This window comes from Alexandromys fortis, unplaced genomic scaffold (genome assembly GCF_014885135.2).
Source record: "Alexandromys fortis isolate MF-2015 unplaced genomic scaffold, M_Fortis_MF-2015_v1.1 scaffold_111, whole genome shotgun sequence".
Classification (NCBI taxonomy): domain Eukaryota; kingdom Metazoa; phylum Chordata; class Mammalia; order Rodentia; family Cricetidae; genus Alexandromys; species Alexandromys fortis.
The window spans coordinates 1,661,875-1,685,035 of record NW_026067996.1 but is presented as its reverse complement, the minus strand read 5'-3'; the positions used below and the strand labels follow the sequence as shown (position 1 = coordinate 1,685,035).

The 23,161-nt window shown below is 49.8% G+C and overlaps 1 protein-coding gene across 2 annotated transcripts in view; it reads left to right on the top strand.

Annotated features, from left to right (window-relative positions):
* The window catches only part of Grip2 (glutamate receptor interacting protein 2), a 31,715-nt gene extending 13,940 nt beyond the window's left edge, over positions 1-17,775 (top strand). The window contains exons 11-24 of one of the 2 annotated variants that reach the window (XM_050160236.1): positions 53-196; positions 1,978-2,164; positions 2,588-2,733; positions 3,347-3,427; positions 3,659-3,722; positions 3,814-3,959; positions 4,979-5,123; positions 6,930-7,069; positions 7,572-7,751; positions 8,498-8,669; positions 9,700-9,805; positions 12,876-13,019; positions 14,610-14,756; positions 15,633-17,775. In XM_050160236.1, coding sequence (XP_050016193.1) covers positions 53-196; positions 1,978-2,164; positions 2,588-2,733; positions 3,347-3,427; positions 3,659-3,722; positions 3,814-3,959; positions 4,979-5,123; positions 6,930-7,069; positions 7,572-7,751; positions 8,498-8,669; positions 9,700-9,805; positions 12,876-13,019; positions 14,610-14,756; positions 15,633-15,791 — 1,961 coding nt within the window. In that variant the 3' untranslated portion in view covers positions 15,792-17,775. Of the gene's footprint in view, positions 1-52; positions 197-1,977; positions 2,165-2,587; positions 2,734-3,346; positions 3,428-3,655; positions 3,723-3,813; positions 3,960-4,978; positions 5,124-6,929; positions 7,070-7,571; positions 7,752-8,497; positions 8,670-9,699; positions 9,806-12,875; positions 13,020-14,609; positions 14,757-15,632 lie in introns of both variants that reach the window. The other variant, XM_050160235.1, reaches the window with a different exon arrangement.
* Positions 17,776-23,161: the final 5,386 nt, after the last annotated feature.

Here is a 23,161-nt window from a genome sequence, read left to right as displayed (position 1 = left end):
AAGGGAATAGGGTCCTGCTGGGGCTCACGGGGCTGTGTTCTGGTCTTCCCAGCCTTGTCCTCAACTCCCTTCTCCTCACCAACCGTGAACCCCGCCTTTCCCTGTGCCAACGCCAGCACCCTGCCCCGAGGACCCATGAGCCCCAGGACCACAGCCGGGCGGAGGAGGCAGCGAAGGAAAGAACACAGGAGCTCTTGTAAGCTGGAGGCTGTCCCCATAGGGCACCAGTGTGGCTGAGGATGGGGTTGGGAGTGAGACTCGGGGTAGAGAGCCAAGTACAGCGAGGGATGGAGCTAAACAAAAATGATGCCACGCATTGGAGAGTCCCACTTATGACAGAAAGGAGTCTCTGAAGCCACTGTGTTCGGTATCTGATGCCTGTCACCAAGGGTCACATAAGATCGTTTCTGTGATATGTCCAGGGAAACACAGAGAGACAGAAATAGGTTGAGGATAGATTGCCTGGGGCAAGATGCAGGTCCTGGGGCAATGGGTGAGGAGACGGTGACTCCTTTCTTTTCCTGGTTTGAGACAAAGTCTCACTCCGTGGCCCAATCTGGCCTAGAATGCGCATCTTCCTGCCTCAACCTCTCAAGAGCTGGGATTTCAGCCATGCACCACTAGACCTGGCTGGGGGGGGGGGGGTCTCTCAGGAGAGAACGACAATGCTTTAAGCCATCAAATTATACACTGCATGCGTGACAGCTTTTGTGTGGGGATCGTGTATCAATAAAACTGTTACCAGGAGCTGGAGAGATGTCTCAGTGGTTAAGAATGTTTGTTTACTGCTCTTGCAAAGTTCAGTTCCTAGCACCCCATGACAGGCAGCTCACAACCACATGTAACTCTTCTTCCAGGGGGAGTTTACACCCTCTTCTGGCATCTACAGACACCTTTGCTCACTCACTCACTCACACACACGCATAATTAAAAGCAAAGAGGCATGTAGAATATAGAGCACGAAATACAGCATCGCCCCGGATCCGGTTTTTCTCTCCAAGTTTTAGTTACTCACAGTCAACCACAATCTAAAAATATTAAATAGGCAAATATGGAAATAGACCATATGTTTTAAATCGTACACTTGTTCTGAGTAACACAGAAAGGAAAAGCTTACGTCCGCACCGCTTGGTCCATCCTGAGATGTGAGCTGCCCGGCACATCTCTCATGGATACACTACTCAACTGTCAGTCAGCCTTTCTCAGCTCTGTGGTCAGATGGGCTGGGGTCCACTTCTCAGTGACACTTACTGTACTGAATAATGCCCAAAGAGCAATGGTCATGGGGCTAGGGGTGTAGCTCAGACAGCAGACTGCCTTCCTAGCACGTATGAAGTCCTAAATTTTACCCTCAGTGCTGAATAAATGGGCACAGTGGTACATGCCTGCAATCCCAGCATCCAGGATGGGAAGGTGGGAAGGTCAGAAGTTCAAGGTCATGCTACACAGAAATATCATGACCAGTCTGAGCTATGAGACTCTTTCAGAATAAAACAAAAGGTGCTACAGTAGTGATTCTGGTAATTTTTTGAGAACATACTGGTATAATAATTATATTTTATTATTATCTATAGTTAATCTGTCTCTTCATGAGACTTGTTTGTAGGTAAAACTTCATAATAGTGGGGTGTGTCTAGGGTGTCTGTAGATTTTGGTACTACTCATGGTTTCAGGCATTTCCTGGGGTCTTGGAACACATATCTTATGGATAAAGAGGGTTCTGTAATATAATAAATAATACAGGCATCTAGAACCTCTGTCTTACAAAATCATAGTCCCTAATGCTGTCTATAAGCCACTGGTCATGCAGGGTAGATGCCATAATGTCCCTACACAGGCAAAGAAACCCAGGCCTATTCCAGGTGGCCCAGGACTCCTGCTTACCTGGATCCCAGATCTCTTGAGGACTCTCAGTGGGCAGCTCCGGGAGGGCTCACCAGTGTTCCTCTAAACCTCCCTCCTGCCCCTGTCCCACAGTGTCACTGGCCTCCAGCACGGTAGGGCCAGGCGGGCAGATCGTTCATACAGAGACCACAGAAGTTGTGCTCTGTGGAGACCCCCTCAGTGGCTTCGGCCTCCAGCTCCAGGGAGGCATCTTCGCCACCGAGACCCTGTCCTCTCCACCCTTGGTGCGCTTTATTGAACCTGACAGCCCTGCTGAGAGGTGAGTCTACTGCCTCTGTGGGCCTGCAATTTGGGGAGCTCTAGTCCATTTGGGAAACTGAGCCACAACTATGGGCCCAAGCTTCACAAATATACTTTTCTTAATCACTGTATTGGCCCCAAGAGCAGCCTCGTTTTACAGCTAAGGAAACCGAGGCTCAGAGAGGTTGGTGCACTTGTCTAGAGTCACACAGTATGTAAGCCCTGCCTACCTGTTTGCCTTTGGGACTCTGTGTATAATTTAAGGACAATGGTATCATCCCCAGTGGACAGACAGAGGAAACTGAGGCCCAGAAAGCTCAAGCCCTTAGCTGGGGACAGGGCTGAGTTACTGAGACCAGGAGCTAAGAGTGGGCCCCCACTTTGCACCACATCTGGGGTTCTAGTCACTGGCTTCTTCTTTCCACTGGGCTCTGGGGGTTAGGTGTGGTCTGCTGCAGGTGGGGGACCGTGTCCTGGCCATCAATGGCATCGCCACTGAGGATGGGACCATGGAAGAAGCCAACCAACTGTTGCGGGATGCCGCACTGGCCCGCAAAGTAGTTTTGGAGATCGAGTTTGATGTGGCAGGTGAGTAGGTCACCGAGCTGTACACACTCACTTTGGGTCCCTGCCCCTCCCCATTTTATGCTCCCTGGGACCATGCACAGTGCATGCCTAAGCCCTGCCTAGGGAGGAGGGCTGCCACATGGAGTCAGGAGCCGGGAGGACGTAGAGTGGATTGCATGCAGCAGGGATGTAGAGTGGGGCTGAAGGACTCCAGGCAGCACAACTCAGGGCTCTGGTCCTGGGAGTTCTACACCATGTGGGCAGGACACTGCCTCCCTCTGACCTCCGTTTCCCCATCCGTCAAACAGCGGAAGACAGGGGTGTGGTATAAATTAGTGATGGGTTGTAAAAATGCCTGGGTCCATGTGGACCAGGTTGGGTTTCACGCTGGCCAGCAGGCCCCATCTCTGGCCTCCGCCCTGTCTCTGTTCGGAAGACAGCTCTCAGCTGTTTGGAGCCAAGGGGTCAGCTCTGTAGGCCTCAGCTTCCTCCTACATCAGGTGGAAGCAGCGGGGTGGAGTTGGAACGGTCACTGTCTGAGATGACCCCCTCCCGACCCGTGAGAATCCAGAGTGGGTGTAAGGTCTCTGAGCTCTCCCGGAGTCTCGCGTCACCCATGGCTGTTGGTTCACAGAATCTGTCATCCCAAGCAGTGGGACCTTCCACGTGAAGTTACCCAAGAGGCGTGGCGTGGAGCTGGGCATTACCATCAGCTGTGAGTCCTCTTGCCACCTTACCTGGTTTATTTCACGACATCGCCACAATGGGCTGCGGCCCCGTTCTATAGAAGGGAAACTGAGTCACGTAGAGGTGAGCTGATTTGCTCACAGCCGCCCAGCCAGAAAGTAATGGGACCAGGAGCCAACAATATCCCCTCCCGACCCCACCTTAAACAGGGGGCCCTTCGAGATTAAATTCACAGCCTGTCTCCCCTGCTCCACAGCAGCCAGCAGAAAGCGAGGGGAACCCCTGATCATCTCCGACATCAAGAAGGGCAGCGTGGCGCACAGGTGGGGCGCCACACGGGCAGGGGTGTGAACGCGGGGGTGGGGCACCGCCCATCTGCACCAGGCTCCTCCCATCCCCACCCCACTCATGCAGGACTGGCACCCTCGAGCCAGGCGACAAGCTGCTGGCCATTGACAATATCCGCCTGGACCACTGTCCCATGGAAGACGCCGTGCAGATCCTGCGCCAGTGTGAGGACGTGGTCAAGCTGAAGATCCGGAAAGATGAGGACAACTCAGGTATGTGCCTAGGAGGCCATGGCTGATGCCAGCTGCTGGGGCGGAGGGGCGCTGGGAGGACTTCTGTAGGTATCCCTTTCCCCTGCTCCAGGGCCCTCGAGCCACCATGAGGCTCTCCAGATTGGGAGATGTACAGGGCTGATATCTGAGCAGCTTGCCAATTGCAGGGTTGACTTTAGTGTAGCAGGGGCAGCCTGAACTGGTGGGAAAGGAGAAGAAAGAGGGAGAGGCGGAAGGGGGTGGTGAGGAGTGCTGTAAATGGGGTGTCCGAGAGGTGGTGTGGGACCCTCACCCTGGAGAAGCCACCGGTGGCCAGTTTTGTTTTCCTTCCTCCTTGTCTCCTGTCCTTATTCCTTCCTTGCTTTTTAAAAAAAAATTATTTTGTCTTTTTATTTATTGTTTTTGTTTATCTTGTTTCTATGTGTATGGGTGTTTTGTCTGCATGTAATGTCAGTGCACCACGGGCATGCTTGTTGCCCAGGGAGACCCGAAGAGGGAGTCAGAGCCCCTGGAACTGGAATTACAGGTGGTTGTGAGCAGATATGTGGGTATTGGGTGTTGACCCCAGTCCTCTGGAAGAGCAGCAAGTGCTCTTAACCCCTGAGTCATCTCTTCGGCCCCTCTTTTCATTTCTTCCCTCTTTCCTCTCTTTTCTCTGTCTTCACCCTTCCTTCCTCCTTCCCTCCTCTTCCTCCCTCCTTTACCCTTCCCTCCTTCTTTCTTATTTCCTCCTTCCTCCCTCTTTCCTTCCCTTTTCTCTCACTTCTCCTTGCTGTAAAGCTTGAGTTGCTCTGGGTGGCATGTGAATCTGTTTTCAAATCTTGGTTCCACGTTCCTGTAGGTTTTTTTCCCTTCCCTTCATGGCTTCTGGGCAGCAGGCTGGGGGCCTGAGGTGCCTGAGCAGGTGTGTGAGGGGTTGATGGAGTCCTAGGCGGTTGGAGAGTACTGAGACTGGGGAGGGGTGGGTCCCAGCCCCGCCCCCTCCTGGGCCTCACCCTCAGGAGCCTGTCCACTCTTAGATGAGCAGGAGAGCACAGGCGCGGTCAGCTACACGGTGGAGCTGAAGCGCTATGGTGGACCCCTGGGCATCACCATCTCCGGCACCGAAGAACCTTTTGACCCCATCATCATCTCTGGCCTCACAAAGCGTGGCCTGGCTGAAAGGTAAACTCTGGGGTGACCTGGGGAGGACCTGGGGACCCTCAGGGAGTAGAAGGTGGGCTTTGGAACCAGCCGATCTGATTTTTACTTCCGGTTCAGCATCAAACAACTCAAGGACAATCACTTCCTCTCTGAGCACTTACTCCTAATCCTGCACTGGAATTCTGGTCCAACCGAGTGTCCAGGACAGGGGAAGTGAGGACAGAAGGACCCAGGGGACAAGAGCCGAAGGGTCCAGTCACCTTCAGCTGCCTCCAAGAGTGTATCTTCTTAACAGCCAGCACTGTGGGGTCTCTGTGTGTCTGAATATCTGGGGTAGGGCCCCGTTGATAGAGTCCCACATGAAGCTTATCCTGAGTCCCTGAGGTTGCTGGTTTGCCTGCTACTCTAAGTGTCTCTGGGGCTGTTCCAGGGAAGGAGCCTTGAGAGGAAGGTGTCCTGACTGCCCCTCAGTGGGGTGGGCGGAGATGAAGTGGGCCCCAGGTGAGTGAGTCCCAGCTTTCTACCTCAGCTTTGCAAGGGGTGAGTCAGGGGTGCCAGGAAGTGTGAGCTCCCCTGCACAGCAGGGCGAAGTGCCTGCTTGAAGGGCGAACTTCATAGGGTCCAAGCACCCAACCCAGCTGCCTAACCAGGGTCCAGACTCAGGCTGGGCTGCTCCTAGAGCGCCCTCTACTGGACTCTAGAGAGATTGCAGGGGCCTAGAGGACCGCGCTGACTCCAGAGGGTGGTTCGCAGCATAGCCCAGAGCAGGTGCAGTACAACTCCACTTGCTCTCCAAACCGGCTTCCTAGTTGTCACATTAAAAAAGCTAAGCGGGGAGAAATTAATCTTAAATAAATATGCACTTCGACATGTAACCAATATGCATTTTTTAAAGCTAGCGTGCAAAGTCACGGGTTTCATCATGACATTTTCATATGAATATGTCATCGTTACATTTTGTTCTTATTCCTCCTCTCCCCCACTGCCAAACACCTATCCCTCTGCCCCCCTCTTCCTGATCCCCTTCCTTCTCTCACATAGCTCCCCTCCTGTTCAGGTTTCAAGTGTCCACCCATTAGCCTCTGTATTTCCCTGTGTCCCTGCTCCCCTCACGGTCCTCTTACAATCTTTATAGCCCCTCCTCATATATAATTTTAACTCTAGCTTCCACATATGAGAAAGACACATGATTTGTCTCTCTGAGTCTGACTGATTTTGCTCAATTTAATTATTTTCATCTATTTTTTTCTTATAAATTTTGTTTTCCCTCTTCAAGCAGTGTTACCTTGAACTCATAGAGATCCCCCTGTCTCTGTCTCCCAAGTTCTGGGGTTAAAGGCGTGCGCTACTATGTCAGGCAGATATTTTCAGTTTTTTGAGAAGCCTCAACATTGACTTCCCTTAGAGAGCTCCAGGCCAGCCTGTGCTACCTAGGCCAACCTGTGATACATAGCAAGACCTGTCTCAGAACAAAAGAGAAGAAGAAGGTGACTTTGACATTAAGTTGAACCAATAGATAGAAAGCCTGGACTCTGGGGGAGAATTGTTCAGCAGAAGTTCTGAGGATGACTTGGATCCCTCACCCCTATCTTTCTCCTCCACCCCTCCCTCATTCTCTTACTTCCCACATCACTGAGACAGGGCCCCAGGAACCTCTGGAACACTGAGACTACCAGACTGTGCTGCTTTGCCTGACTAGCCTTCCTCCTGCACAGCTGGGGCCCGTCAGGCCTGTGCCTTGGGGCCTCTGCAGGGTATCTGGAGGCAGGACCGACACGCTCTGAGACTCTAACATCTGGGCCTCATTTGCGTCTGTTCCCTCCTCAGGACTGGCGCCATCCACGTGGGGGACCGCATCTTGGCCATCAACAGTGTGAGCCTCAAGGGCCGGCCCCTGAGCGAGGCCATCCACCTTCTGCAGGTGGCGGGGGAGACTGTCACACTAAAGATCAAGAAGCAGCTGGACCGTGAGCCTTGCCCCTTCCTAAGAACTTCCTGTCCTACACAGGAAGGGCAGTCCTGGGTTAGGCTATGTGTCACCAATCTGGAGAGGGGGTGGGGGTCCCTGGACCAGCTGATGAAGAGGCTAAGAGAGAGAGGCCCTGTGCCATGGTGTGATATGGGGTAAATTCTGAGTCTAAACCATGCTCCTCATTGCTTCCTATCTCTTCAAGTTCTTACATGTTCCTATCCCATGTTCCTATGTGCTATGTATGCCACAGTTTACCTGAGTCATGGGGTCTTCTGTTAATCTGGCCTCCATCATTGTTCACCATATGACCTTTGACCTATTATTCAACTTCACACGCCTCTGTTTTCCCATCTGTGTGATGGGTTTACTTACTAGTCTGCCCCCCTCCACAGCAGCAGCCAGGTTGTCAAGTGCCTGGGAATTCCCAGAAGTAGGGAAACTAAGGCTCACAGAACACCTGTCTCTGAGGTCACTGATGATGCTCTGTCTCTTCCTAGGTCCCCTCCTCCCCCGCCAGTCAGGCAGCCTCAGTGAGGCCAGTGATGTGGACGAGGATCCCCCCGAGGCCCTCAAGGGGGGCTTGCTGACAGCCCGCTTCTCACCTGCCGTACCCAGTGTGGACAGTGCTGTGGAGTCCTGGGGCAGCTCTGCCACAGATGGTGGCTTTGGGGGCTCAGGTAATGAGCCCGGGACCTTGAACAGGTTTCTGTGAAGGTGATACCACTGGCTGGTCTTCTTGGCACCTTCTACCCAGCTGGGCTTTTCCTTCAGAGGGAGCTCCCAAGGGTAACCTGACTAACTCCATCCTTCACCCGCCCCTCAGAGGGATCCGCAGTCCTGTCTTTCCTTGCCATGAGCTGGGGACAGAGCAGCTTTTATTCCTATGTCTCTCTCCTTATCCCCATGCCTAACACAGAGTAGGTGTCAATTGCTGTTCATTGTGTCCAGTTGAAGATGAGAAGCCAGACAATGTCCTCCTTGCCCATATGGCTGAGGCCCACTGGTGTTGCCCTCTGGCCTGTGAGGTTAAGGCAATTAGCAGAGAAACATCTCCGGTTCTTGGCTTCAGGTAGGGCCTTTGGCTCTCCCTGAGTGTCCCCATCCCAAATTCCAGGGAGCTCATCCTCAGGGTTCCTGTAGGTCTGTCTGGGTGTGGTTGGATCTCAAACTCCATTTCAAGGAGGCCCTTGAACAGGCCATGCCTGTGGAGCTGACCATGGTGCTGAAACTTCAGTGTTAACTGCTGGCTGGCTGGATGGATGTTCAGGCGCTTGCTGGAGAGACAAGGACTCCTGGGTCTCTCAGTGGTCACTTGGAACCAAGAAGGGCACATATCTGCCCACTGGTATCCAATTTCTGGGAACAAGGGGGGGAGCAAGGCAAGGATAGAGAGAAGGCCCACACCTCTCTCTCCACCCGCCAGGCTCCTACACCCCACAGGCGACAGTCCGGAGTGTGACTGCCCAGGAGTGGCATCCCAGCAGACTGAAGAGCAACCCCCCACCCCTTGAGCCCCGGAAGACAAGCTACACACCTGGCCCCACTGATGAGAGCTTCCCAGAGGAGGAGGAGGGGGACTGGGAGCTGCCGATGAGGTCTGTGGTGGGGATGCTAAGGGGGGGGGGGGTTGCCAGAGGGTGGCAATGCCAGGACGGGGGAGCTAGGAAGACAGAAGATCCCTGGCCTGAGGAGCAGACCTGGGGTGGAGAGGGCATCTGTGGGAAGATGGCAGCAGACATGTCCTGTTGAGACAGCAGCCCGACTTGTTCCTCCTAGTCTGTGAATAGCTGTGCTTGAAATTGCAACACAGACTCAGAATTTGAACCCAGACTCCTCCTCAATCAGGCTGCAGGAGGCATGCATCTCAGTTCACAGCCAACTGGGCTATGCGTGGCACATGTGTATGACTGGGCTCCTACAGCAGCCAGCTCCCACAGAGTGGGTTCCCACAAGTAACACCCATGCCTCCTCTGCCTGGACTCATCTCTCTATCTCTTCCGCATTGTTTTCCTTAAAAGCAAAGCCAGGCTTTAAGAAATGAGGACTTTGTGAATCGCTGTGTGGTGAATGACGAAGGGCTCTGAGAGCTGTCAGGGGTCCTGCAAGCTAGGTGTTAGCTGCGAATGGGCCACCCAATGTGGGCTGGCCATGATGGGTGCCTCCCACCCCTTCCCCGGCACAAATAACCCATTTTCTCCATTCATCTGTGTCCTGGCTAGTTCCGGCTCTGTCCTGTCACTGTCCCTTGGTGCCATGTGTCTGGGTGGAATCGGACTGTCTTCAGGGCTATCCCATGGATCTTTCTGTCTGTCTCTGTCTTCTGTCTGTCCGTCTGTCTTTCTTCCCAGGCGTCCTGTGTCACCGCTCTCCACCCCGTCTCATCTGCCCCTGTTATAATTGGCCACCAACAGTCTTGGTCGCCCCTAACTGCGTCTCCCCCCACATTCTGTGTCACCAACCACTGCCCTGGGGCCCCAGCACTGCCACCGAGGACACCCGCCTGCCTGCCTGCCCGCCCTATGGCCCCTGGAGCCCAACACTGGGCCCTGGGCCACGAAGACTCCTCAGGCCCAGCCCGCCCACCCTCCCGCCTGCCAGGAGTTGACGCTGTGGTTCCTGTTGCAGCCCAGCCCCTGGCCCTGCCCGAGAGGAGGGCTTCTGGAGAGTGTTTGGAGAGGCCCTTGAAGACCTGGAGTCCTGTGGTCAGTCGGAACTGCTAAGGGAGCTGGAGGTACTGTCACCTGACAAGAGGGCCTGTGGGGTACCATGTCTGGATGCACTGTAGGGCTGGGGGAGGCTACACATCAATGGAGTCAGGTTTCTGTGTCACCTGGGAATGTGCCATACCTATATGTCTTGTTGCCGTGACAAAAGCCACTTTAAAAAGGAAAGGTTGGGCTGGAAGTGGCTCAGTAGTTAAGGCACTTATTCAGATCCCCAAAAACCCATGTAAACGCAGAGTGGGCACGGCAGCCTGCCTGCAAATCCCAGCCTCTAAAAGGAGAAGCCAGGGGATCCCCTAAGCAAGCTCGGCTATTATCGATGAGCTCTGGGTTTGATTAAGAGACCCTGCTGCAATGAATAAAATGAAATGCCTGTGCACTCCCACACATGTGCAATATACCTATGCAAATATGCTTACCCGCATGTGCATATCACATCTACACATGTGAGGAATGGGAAGGGGGAAAGGATTTCTTCTGGCCCACACTTCCAGACACAGTCTGTCATGGCAGTACAGGAAGCCTTGGCAGCAGGAGCCTAGGGGTGCTGGTCGCTGTGTCTGCAGTGAGGCAGCAGAGTCTTGGATGCTGTGCTTGGCTCTGCTGTCCCTTTTATTCAGTCCAGAGCACCAGCCCCTGGGTCGGGGCCACTCACATTCAGAGTGACAAAGCCATTCTGAGCTCAGTTTGGGGAGCAATTGAAATCTCTGTTTCATCTGCTGCCGCCACCACCCCCATTTTATTCTAGCATTGTTGACTGGGGGCACTTCCTATTCATCAGCCTTGCCAATTACAAAATTAAAAAAAAAACAACAACAACCCTGTTTTGGTTTTTCAGTCTTTCCTGTTTGTTTTCTGTCTTGCTCATTTTGGTATTCATTTTCTTAGACGTGTGTGTGTGTGTGTGTGTGTGTGTGTGTGTGTGTGTGTGAAGTAAAGATACTCGTCCTGGTTTCTTAGCTATTTAATCTCCACTCTTCTTTCTTCATACAATATATTTGCAAAGCTACGAGCTGACCTGTAGGCACAGAGTTGGCTGTGACCCTACAGGTTTTGTTTGTGGATTCTCATTGTCTACTCTGTATCAAATATTTTAATGGTTTCCACTGTCACATAAAACCCTTGAAATCTACAGAAATGCATGTTGTCTTAGTCAGAGTTTCTGTTGATGGGATAAACACCAAGACCAAAAGCAACTTGAGGAGGAAAGGGTTTCTTCCACACCATAATCAAGTACATTATCCAGGGGAATCAGGATAGGAACTCAAGGTTTCTATCCTGGAGGCAACAATAGATACAGAGGCCATAGAGGGGTGCTGCATACTGACTTGCTCCTCATGGCTTGCTTAGCTTGCTTTCTTACACAGCCCAGCACCACCTCCCAGGGGCTCTCACCTTCCACAGTGAACTGGGCTCTCCCCCATCAATCTTCAAACAAGAAAATGGACTGCCTACAGGCCAATCTGATGGAGACATTTTCTCAACTGAGGGTCCATCTTCCCACACGACTCTAGCTTGTGTCAGATTGGCATAAAAGTAGCCAGCACAGGGATTCTAACTGCTAATTGCCTTCTTTAGTCTCCCTCCCAACTCACCAAGCCTCTCTTTGACTGTATTTATCACAATATTTAACCCAATTCCTAGAAATTGTTTCAATTTCTACATTTTTAATTTTCCTAACATCTCTACTTTTCTTTTCTTTTCTTTCTTTTTTTTTTTCATTTGTTTGTTGGTTGGTTGGTTGGTTGGTTGGTTGGTTGGTTGGTTGGTTTTTCGAGACAGGGTTTCTCTGTAGCCTTGGAGCCTGTCCTGGAACTAGCTCTTGTAGACCAGGCTGGACTCGAACTCACAGAGATCCACCTGCCTCTGCCTCCCAAATGCTGGGATTAAGGGCATGTGCCACCACCACCCAGCTGCTAACATCTCTGCTTTTCATGTCTAGAGATTTCCTTTCTTAATATCTTTTACTTTTTAGCTTCTTATTTTTCTGTATGTTTTATATAGACTTACATTTTCTCTTGTATTTTCTATTAGTTCCAGCCACCAGGGTTCAGGTTTGCCTGTCTGTTGTGTCTCATATGGTCATGGTTCTGGTTTGCCTATCGTGGTCATGGTTCTGGCTTGCCTATCTGTTGCGTCTGTGGTCAGAGTGTAGCTTCACCATCTGTTGTGTCTGTGATCAGGTAGGCTTTTCAGCTTCACTGTTGCGGCTGCTTCAGCTGCAGTTGCCCGTGCACTCTTTGCTCTGTGGTGTGGAGTGTCTCTGAGGTCTCAAGTCCTTGAGCTTCACTAGTCCCAAGCCAGGTTTTGCCTGAATGTATATGTGCCCTACATGTGTGCAGCTCCCACTGAGGCTAGAAAAGGGCATCAGAACTCCTGCCACTGGTTCCATAAGTTGTGAGTGCCAGGTAGGGGCTGGGAACTGAATCCAAGGTCTCTGCAAGAGCAGCCTGTGCTCCTTGCCATGGTCCCACCATGTCCTTTCTCGCCACCATCCCCTCCTAAACACACACATCTGTTAATGTTACATTCTTCACCAGTTACTTGCTCCCGTGTCCCCCTGTCGTCACCATGGGACTTACTGTAGGCTGCAGGGTTCTCGAGGACCCTTCCTCTCCAGGCTTTCCTACACCCCAGCTCTGCTGTATCCCCTCTGCCAGGGGCACTCTTCTCTCCCCTTCCTGTTTGAGATATTAGCTCTGGCGGCATCGCTCATCCCTCCCTCTGTCCTACCTCTTCCTTCCCCTGTGCCTTGATGATATGAGCTGAGGCTCAGAACCCTAACTGTGGAGTCAGATTCTGAATTCTGATTCTCTGTCTAAACCTGCTTGTCTGTAAAACAGAGAAAACAGCTCGGTACCACAGAACGTGAGATGAGTTAAACTTGTAATTGCTGAGAACTGAGTCTGGTACAGAGCAGATGTTAGTCTGCTGTTAATCCCCAGAGGCTCTTGTTCTGATCCCGTGATTGGCCGATGACCCGCCTGCACTGTGGTCCTCCTGTGACCAAGCACACCTGCCTGACAGAGTCGGTTGGAGTAAGTATATGGTATCTGAGTGACAGTTGTGTTCCCACAGGCTTCCATCATGACAGGCACTGTGCAGACTGTAGCCGTGGATGGCAGACCTGGCTCTCGACCCTGGCGCCGGAGCCGGGAGGTCCGAACATCCTCTGAAGACCTGCAGGAGCTGCTGTTGCCAACGCCCCTGGAGATGCACAGGGTGGGCACTGGGGTTGAGAGATACAAGTAGGCACAGAGTGTGGGCACAGGGGGTGCTGGTAGCAGGAGGAGCTTACCCGCTTGGGATACTGAGGTCCCCCCCTTGTTGAGCTTTTTTTTTTTTTTGGTTTTTCGAGACAGGGTTTCTCTGTGGCTTTGGAGCCTGTCCTGGCACTAGCTCTGTAGACCAGGCTGGTCTCGAACTCACAGAGATCCGCCTGCCTCTGCCTCCCGAGTGCTGGGATTAAAGGCGTGCGCCACCATTGCCCGGCCTTGTTGAGCTTTTTCTCCCCCACTGAAAAATAGGGACTTAGGGGCTGGAAAGGGGACTTAGCAGCTAAGAGCACTGGCTGCTCTTTGGGAGACCCAGGTTTGATTCCCAACACACACCGCAGTTAGAAAGCATCGATAATTCTAGTTTCATGGAATCTGATACCCTCTTCTGGCCTCCAAGGGCACCAGGCACACAAGGGGTATGCAGACATTCATGCAGGCAAAACACCAAATACATAAAATAATAAAAACTTTAAAAACCCAAACCAACCAAACAACAGCAACAAAAACACACAGGGATTTTTTTTTATTAAGTTTTCTGTAACTCTCACCATCTGGATAGTTACACCCCACACCTACATATAGACACACCTGTGATACATTTTTTGTGATTCATTTTTTAGCAATTGTTATCCCTGTATGCACATACACATATACAAATATGTATGCTACATACATACATGTATATACACAGTAAGGTTACATTACACATAGGTATATATGTGTGTATATACAGTTAGTCCTCCCTACCTACAGGCTCTGAATTCAGACCACCCAACCACAGATCAAAAGTATTCAGGGAAAAGCTAGGCACAATGATATAGGTCTTTAATCCTAGCACTTTGGAGACAGAGGCCCTCAGACCTCTGAGAGTTCAAGGCCAGCATGATCTACATAGCAAGTTCCAGGCTAGCCAGAACTACATAACAAGACCCTATCTGTAATAATAATAATAATAGCAGAAAAAAATCTGTACTACGCATAGGCTGACTTTGGACCTCATTCCCGGAGCAGTGCAGGTAAATCATCAGGTAGCACCCGCCATGAGCTAGGAGGTCTTAGAAGCCCCCTGGAGAAGACTTGAACATGTGGGCAGGCAGGCACAGGTTCTCTGCAGATCCTACACCACTGAGCATCTGCAGATTTGGGGGTCCCCGCAGAGTCCAGGAGCTGGCACCCTGCAGGTCCCAAGAGACCACTTTGCATGCCACCGTAGGCAGATGACTGACATCACCTTCCTGCCACCAGCTGCATCTCTTGCACCTTTGGGTATCTATGTAAGAACCAAGTCATCAGAGCACATGCCAAATCCAGGGGTTTGCCCAGGGTGATGAAAACGCTATGATCTCCTACTTCCCTTTTTAAGGGACCCCTGAGCACAGGGACCTGTGGGCTGCACATAGTGAGGCCAGTATCATAGGGCACAGGCTCAATAGGCTGCTGAGGGCAGCCTGGAGTAGGGCCAGCCAATAGGCTGGACCTGTATCCCAGAGACGTAATGGGGACTGGAGCAAAGGCCACCTCCTCTTCCTCCCAGGTGACCCTGCACAAGGACCCGGTGAGGAACGACTTTGGCTTCAGCGTCTCAGATGGCCTCTTGGAGAAGGGTGTCTATGTCCACACTGTGCGTGTTGATGGGCCAGCCCAGCACGGAGGCCTACAGCCCTTTGACAGGCTCCTGCAGGTAACTCAGGGAGGCCCCAGCACTGGCCCAGGGACAAAGCTTGATTCTCACTGTGAAAGCACATGGGAAGGCCAGGGGGGCGAGTTGGGTGAGGTTGCTCACACAAGAGCTGAGCTTCCACTCACCTGTCTGGCAGAGGGCCTGCCTGTCTAGAAATGGTTCCCCTGGGACACCTGATCCCCTTAGACTCCATGATGTAGGCCATGATGTAGGAAATCACTTCCACTTTTTGTCCTGCCTTCACTCCAAACCGTTATATGACACGTCCCTTTTTAGTCTACTGGCCAGAACCAGTCACATGGTCTTCTAACAGAAAGGGAGCCTGGGAAACACAGTTAGCTGTTCCTAACTTAGCCTCCCAGACTGCCCTTCCCTTGCTTCAGCTATTTTTGTTCCCTTGCTGATTTTCTTGTATTTGCTCTAAATGTACTCATGTTTTCTCCTAAATCTGGGTGGAAGCAGGACTTCAGGAAAATCACACCATTTTGATAAAAACCATGGTTCTCGTCTCAAAGGGGGTTTTTATCCTGGGCCATGAATGACTGAAATCAATACGATTTGTAAAAGCATTAGTGGATCTATCAGGTAGGCTGGTTGCAGCACGTCAAAAAGCCAGGCTTTAGGCCTCTGATGCCATTCTTAGTTTGAGGGTTGGTGGAAACTACTGGTCACTTGATTGTTAAAAGGACGCTAGGTCAGACACAGGTGGACAAGGAATGGCTATTCAGTGGGAGCTAAGAATAGCTCAAGATAAATTCTGAGCTTTGGTTCTGCCACGTTCTACCCTCTCTTCAGCTCTAGTCAGTCTTACAGGTGCAGCTTCTTTCTAGAACTTTCGTTTATGGTGACTCTGTCCATTGGCTGTACACTGTGCAGGTCAACCATGTTCGCACTCGGGACTTCGACTGCTGCCTGGCGGTTCCACTCCTGGCGGAGGCTGGAGACATCCTGGAGCTGGTTGTCAGTCGTAACCCACTGGCACAGAGTCACCGGACACCACGAGCACCGGGCCCCAGCAGTCCCCAGATGCTCTGAGGTCATCACGTAGCTCAGCTGGAGGAGTGGCCCCCCACTCATCCACTTGTGGGTCCGTAGATTCCACACCCAGCAGAGTGGAATCATCAAGTCGGATCTTCAAGATGTTCAGTGAACCCCACCTAGAAGTGGTCAGCCCTGCTGCTCAGCCAAGAGAGAGTTGGGATTCCTCCAGATCCCTGCACAGTCACCTCGGAGCAGTGACAGGAGCGGGGACAGCCCTGCTCCATGTGTCCAGTGTTTCCCATCCTGAGGAGAAGAAGCAGGACAGTCCTGAACTGTGGCAGGAAATGTTCGGTGATCCAGCTGTACAGGTGGTACCCAGTCACACAGGGACCCTGCCACGAGGAAGGATGTGGCACAAGGAGGATGGTGTTCTCCCTTCTCCCAAATCGTGGTGTTCTGAGAACCTCCAGCGTCTAATGACCACACTGGGAAACCCCAGTTAGGAACATCTGGGGTGCCAGAGAATGCTAGCCCCTTCCTTCAGGTTGGCGGCTCAATTGTTTCAGCTTCGTGGGTGACTCTGGACCCCAGAGCAGAGCTGTGGCCATCAATCCCTCCTGCTCCACAAAACCTTAGCGCAAGTCACTGCTCGGGGTGGAAAAGTCCAGGAGCGTCCACTCACCTGATATTCCAACTATTACAGAAACAAGGCTGAGTCGTAGCTCTGCTGCCAGCCCTACCAGTGGAGGGGAGAAGGAGGAAAAGGAAGAAGCTGAGATGGAGGGAAACCAGCTGAAGGACAAGAGAGTAGCAAGAGGGAGCAATGTCCAAAGAGGCTATCCAAGGAGGTCCCCACTTCACAGCTGGGTGTACCAGCATCCCTTAACTCGGGCTTCCTCCATCTCTGCCAAGCAGAACCCTTTCAGCTTCAAGCAGGACATAAGCCACCTCCCTGTGGTGTGGGCTGGTCTGGGGATTGGCTCTGTGTTTACCCAGTTCAAGATCTCATGGATCCAGGGGCCTCCAACCCTACCCCATCTCCCCTTCTCTGCCCTTGAAACTCATGGCCAGAGAGACTCCCTGTTCAAGAGGACAGAAGGGGGCCCAAGAAGCCATTCTTTGCTCCTGGTTCCCTTCGTGGCTGTGTGACCTTGGGTGAACCTGAGCAGATGCCGGGCCCATCTCCACCTACTCACTGACACCCCTTGGCTCTCTGCTCTTCCACTGCTTCCCCACTACCTTGCCCTTTGTGACTGCTTCCCCAGGTCCCTCAGGCCTGGGTCCAGGTAACCCAGCACTGCTGCTCCCACTGCCCCAGGGTACAAAGATACCACTCATTTACCATGGGCAACAAACAAGTGTAGATCTTCAGCTTCGAGGGCAGGTGAACGACACAGCAGAGAGGTGACTCCTGGCCACCAGTACCTGACACTGTGTGATCTTGGGCAGATGGCTCAGTCTCTCCAGGTTTCTGGTATGTGACATAACTTGACTGTACTGTAAGGGCCTCCTGGCTTGGGAAATCTGTGTTCCACTCAAAGACTCCAGGCTCTGAAAATACAACTACTCGACCCCTGACCTCCCCTCGGGCTGAGGCTCTCCCATCTTCCCAGACGTATGCAACTAGGCCAAGCGGGTGGACCTCCTGGCCATGGCCTGAGGCCTTCTCATATGCAATACCCACCCCACCCCACCCCCGCCGGCTTCTCACAGGGGTGTTTGCCCACACAACATCCCTAGCTTCCTCCCCAGTGAGCAACCTGCCTGCCTATGCATTTTGGGTACCTCCCCCGTGACACCCCTGCCCCCCCCAGAGCTGTATTTTTCTCTGGCTAATATTAGAACATATTCCTTGTAAAGTATTTTTCTATATGGGTTTTCTTAGGGCTCCCAGGAAGCACCCAGCACACCCATGGCTCCATTGCACAGACTGGTCTGTCTGATCTGTCTGGGGCCTATGGCTAAATCTTTGTCCCACCAGGTATCAGTGACTGAGGGGGAGGTGAGTGCTATTGGGATGAATTTTTAATAAAATTGATTAAATGCACACAGTAGGTTGTTTACTTTATTAAAAAAAATAACAGGCTGGTAAGGTTCAGCTTCTGTGTGAATCTTGCAGCCCCTCAACTTCTTTTCATTCATTCATAAAGTGGTCCATGGGCCTAAAGAGATGGCTCAGTGGTTAAGAGCTCTTAGTTCTCTTGCAGAGGACCTGGGTTTGGTTCCCAGAGCCCACATGGTAGCTTACAACCATCTGTAACTCCACTTCCAGGGGATCTGACCTCTGCAGGCCTCAGACACACATGTGGTGTACATACATACACACAGGCAAAATATCCATACACATAAAATGATGATCTAGTGGCTAACTCCAGCTCCAGGCAACTGAGCGCCCTCTTCTGGCCTCCATGAACACTGCACTCACATGCACATACCCACCACACACACAATAAATAAAAATCCTTAAAAGAAAAAGTCAGTTGGCTGTACATCATAGTGAAGACAGTGAGCTGGTCATAAAGAGTCTTTGTAGAAGGCATAAAGAACAGTGGAGAAAACACTACCTATTGAAACCGGGTAATGAGATCTGCAACCCAGGAAGGGCTCCTCTGAAGCAGGGATAGTCGCAATAAGAATTGTAGGACAGAAACCAGTCCAGTTAAGACCTGGAGGAAGTGTCCCTGTGTGTGTATGGGGGGGGGGAGGCAAGTGAAAAGGACCTGTGCTATGAATGAGTCTCGCAGGTTTTATAGTCCCAAGTGGGTGGTGGCATTGGAAATTGTGGGGTGGGACATGCCTTAGTCTGTGTAGCGAAGGAATCTTGGGCATTTGTGAAGGAAGGTGCCAGGTGGATAACCCGAAGGTCTGGCTGTTGCTCCTAAGTTTTGAGGACCCGGGGCAAGGTAAGCTCACTGGCTCTGGGGTTCAAAGCATAGGGCCCAGGTCCATGAGGTGGGAAAACTTTCAGATCTATGGGCAGAGAGAAGCTGTCCTTCAGGGTGTCAGTGAGCTCACTATCTCAGGAGGTGGGGGGAGGGGCAGAGGTAGAAATGAGGGCCACCACCATTCACACAGCCTATATGTCAAGTACAGCTCTGAGCACTTTTTAAGAATAGGTGAGATGCTCCTAGCAGCCTTCAGGAAAGGACTCTCTCTACACATTACAGAGGAGGGACCAGAACTCTGAGAGGTTAAGTAACTTGCTTAGAGGCACACAGGTAGTATAGGGTATATCCAGGATTCAAACACAAGCCAATTGACTCAGACACATGGAGGGAGGTGGACAAAGGCCATCAAAAAAGGCAGCAGAAACATGGGGATGAGCTGCTCCTTTATTCTGACACGTCTATGAAACCAGTTAGAGCAGACCCATAGTCCCCACCTGCCCAAGATCTGGCTGGGAAGTCTATGTACTCTGGAGCAAACCCAGTCTGTGAACTTCCTCTCAGCAGTTTTTACCTCTGCTAATCCAGGGTACTTTCTTGTAGGTTAAAATTTCCTGTCCCGCCCTCCTGCTCCCAAATAACTGGGAACTGCTTCCCAAATGACTGACTTGGAGGTTTAATATAAATTATAAATGCTTGGCCAATAGCTCATGCTTGTTACTACCTCTTACATTTAAATTACCCCATATTTCTTATCTGTGTTTTGCCTTGGGGCTCATGCCTTGTTACTTCATTTTCTGCACGTCCTGCTTTCCTAGAGGCTGACTGGCATCTCTCTTGACTCCTCCCTCCTTTCTCCCAGCATCCTTAGTTTGGTTGTCCCACCTATACTTCCTGCCTGACTACCAGCCAATCAATGTTTTATTAAACCAATTTGAGTAACAAATCTTTAAAGTGTATTCCACAGCATTTCCCCCCTTGGTCTAACTAAAAAGGGTTTTAATTTTAACATAATAAATTTATATATAACAAAAACAGTTACTAAGTAAGAATTATAGCTACAATATCTAGTCCATTTGTATTTGGCAAAATTAAAGAAATATTCTATTATCTATCTCATCTTTGTGAGTCCAAAGTTTTGTACCTAATTTACCTTTCATCATAACTAAAGAAAACTATAACTATCTATTATTCAACTCTATCAAAGACCTGAGAAGGAAATAATATTGCTTGAGTAAATAGGAAGCACAAAGCAAGCAACTTCAAAAAATATAAGAAATGACAGAAACATCTGGACGGTCACCCAAGGTTCCTCTGCAATGCTGGGGCATCCATTTTTGGCCTGCAGGCTAGAATAACTGAGAGACTTCCCTGAAAGGCAGGGAATTTTGAAGGACTGTCATACCTTGTCTCAGCAAAGTTTGGCAGTCATTTTGTTTTGCGCCCCATTGGTCCAGTTTGGATAATATGTGTCAGTAACTGAGGCAAGGACAATTTCTTGCACAAATGGCTAGTTTTTACAATAAAGAAAGTAAACTCCCTACAGAGTTTCTTCAGTACCCATCATCTTCTCTGAAGTAGATTGGTACTGCCAGGAGCAGACATGTCTCACTGTCATGAAAAGCCTTAAGTTATTAAACATATTAAATCCATATTTTGTAGATCTTTAAAGTGTTTGAAGACCATCTATCTAAATATATCTATATATGACCTTGAAAACATACCTAACATGACTATAAGTTTGACTATTATAGATAACTAGTAATCTGATTTTTTAAATTATATATTACATTTTTAAATGAGCTGCATAAACACAATACCTTAAACAAGAGTAGAAATATGCATACAGTATACCAGGTGGTGGTGGTGCATGCCTTTAATTCCAGCACTCAGGAGGTAAGTGGATCTCTGAGTTTGAGGCCAGCCTGGTCTACAAAAGCTAGTTCCAGGACAGGCCCCAATGCAAGAGAGAAACACTGTCTCAAAAAACCAAAGAAAGAAAGCAAGAAAGAAAGAAAGGAGGAAAGGAAATATGCATACATTATAATAAAATTAACTTTAAATTTGTATCAACAAATCAAAATCTATACCAACGTAAAATATTTAAGATTAATAGTTGTTTGGATTAAAGTAGTCTCAATAATCTAAACTTTTATTCTATCACTTCTATATCATATCCCCTTTTTGCTTTTAGAAGAAAAGTTTTTGATTTAACTCCTTTGTTTAGCTTTTTTCCTGACTATGACCAATAACAATTTGTAACCAATCCTCTTTAAATGATAACAAACAACTGTTTTTATTTAAGCTTTCTTTAGGTCTTATGTGAATCTACTCTGATAATGGGTGCTATTTGTAGGTGGGATTTTCCTGTCCCGACCTCCTGCTCCAAATAACTTGGAACTGCTTTCCAAAAACTGACTTAAAGACTTAATATAAATTACAAATGTTCAAATAGCTCAGGCTATTACTACCTAACTCTTATATTTAAATTAACCCATATTTCTTATTTATGCTATGCCATGTGGCTCATGGCTTGTTAACTCATTTCTTACACATCCTGCTTCCTCAGTGGCTGACTGGCATTTTTCTCCACTCCACCGTTTTTCCTCCCAGCATCCTTAGTTTGGTTGCCCTGACTATACTTTCTTCCTGGACTGGCCAGTCAATGTTTTATTAAACCAATTTGAGTGACAAATCCACAGCACATCCTTTATATGAAGACCTGAAATCCAAAATGCTCTAAAATCAGAAACTGGATTAACAACTAAGATAAAGGCGCTGTTAGACCTGAGCAACTGGGGGGCAACCACCCAGTTCCACTACTGTCTGATTAAAGCAAGCTGTATGTAGAACTGGCCAGCCAACTGCTTCTCCCAAAACTGGCATTTTTTTGGGAAAAGCAGTCCCTCACTGGTTTCTAACGTTCCTTTTTGGAGAGGGGTTAGGGTTGATAGAAAACAGCTATTGAGATAATTGGCTGTTAGCACCTGGACAGAAGAGTTGGGACTCAGGGCTCAAGGTTGCCTGTGGGGTAGATAAGCGCAAGAATCCATCATGTGTTAGGGGAGTCCTGAAGGTATCAGGGAAGACACATTTTCTTTAGACAAAAGGGTAGTCATAGCAGAAGTTCAGGAGTTTGGCAAGACAAAAGAGATCTACATACTTCATGCGGTTACAAGTTCAAACATGGTTTCGAGGATACATTAGGCTTAGGAAACAGACACTCTTGTAAGGTATGGAGACTTAATACCAATGTGTAACAATGTGGCTCTTTGATGTCATGGTGCCAGGTTAGGGGGATGAGGGTGTGCTTGGCCTACAAGCATGATGACCAGAGTTTGATCCTCAAAACCCATCCGAATTTGCCATGCAGGGGCTAGAGAGCAGTTTAGGGGGTTGAGAGCTCCTGCTGCTTTCCCAGGAGACTGGGTTCGGTTCCCAGCACCTACATGGCAGCTCACAACTACCTGTAACTTCATCAGGGGACTCTGATGCCCTCTTCTGGCCCCTGTGGGCACTGCACTCACATGCACATACCACTCCACCATATAACTGTTTATTAAAAGCCAGTTCTTGCAATGCCCTAGCTGGGGAGGAGACAGGTGAATCCCTAGGGCTCACAGGACGGCCTATTCTAATTAGCCAGCCCCAAGCTACTGAGAGACCCTGTCTCAAAATGCCAGGTCAGCAAAGGGTCTGAACAGCTGAGCCATCTCTCCAGCCCCAGTGAAATCCCTTTATAAACTGTACAGTGTCTGCCAAAATATAGAGGTGAACACACTGCTCCAGAACACACCACCACACGTTCTTGGATTTTAAAAAGGAAATGTTTATTGTTGTGTTACAAGGTGATTATAAACTCCTCTAAAAAAAGCAAAGATGGATTTAAAATATCAATATACATATTCATCTAAAAAGCAAAAGAGGAAAAAAACACGAACCTCTGCAAAATGCAGGGTCGTCGTCATTAAACATCAATACACAGAGCTTGTATACTGCAAGACAGGTCACACACCAAGGATCCTTCAAACACGAACGCTCCTCCCCTTGTTGATTGGTTTCAGGTTTTGTGTCTGTGTGTGCGTGTTTGTTTTTTTGTTTTTTATTTTTTACAAAAGTTTAAAATATCTTAAAAATATTTTGAAGTTTTTTAAAAAATGTCCTGATGAGCCAGACATATTTCTGAAGGAGGCAAAACCCACGTTCTCAGCTTTCTCTTGTGCTAAATACAGAGTCACAGTTGTTAGGGATTAGAAAGATCAGTTGGGTTTAAAAAAAAAAAAAAGTGGAGCTACCATTTCATTTTGAAGCCAAATATATAACAAGATGCTCTGTCCTTCAGGGAACATGCCAGAACATGCCTGTAATGATACCACCACCACCACCCCTCCACCCTCCCAAAGAACATGGAAAACCAGCTTCCTGTGACGACCCAACTACTGGGAGGTCAGCATGGAGGAGGAGAGGCAGGAGCAGTGCTTCTGGCTTCCAGGGCACCCCTCTCCATCTTGGGGTATCTGGGTTTGGTTTTGTGTGTAG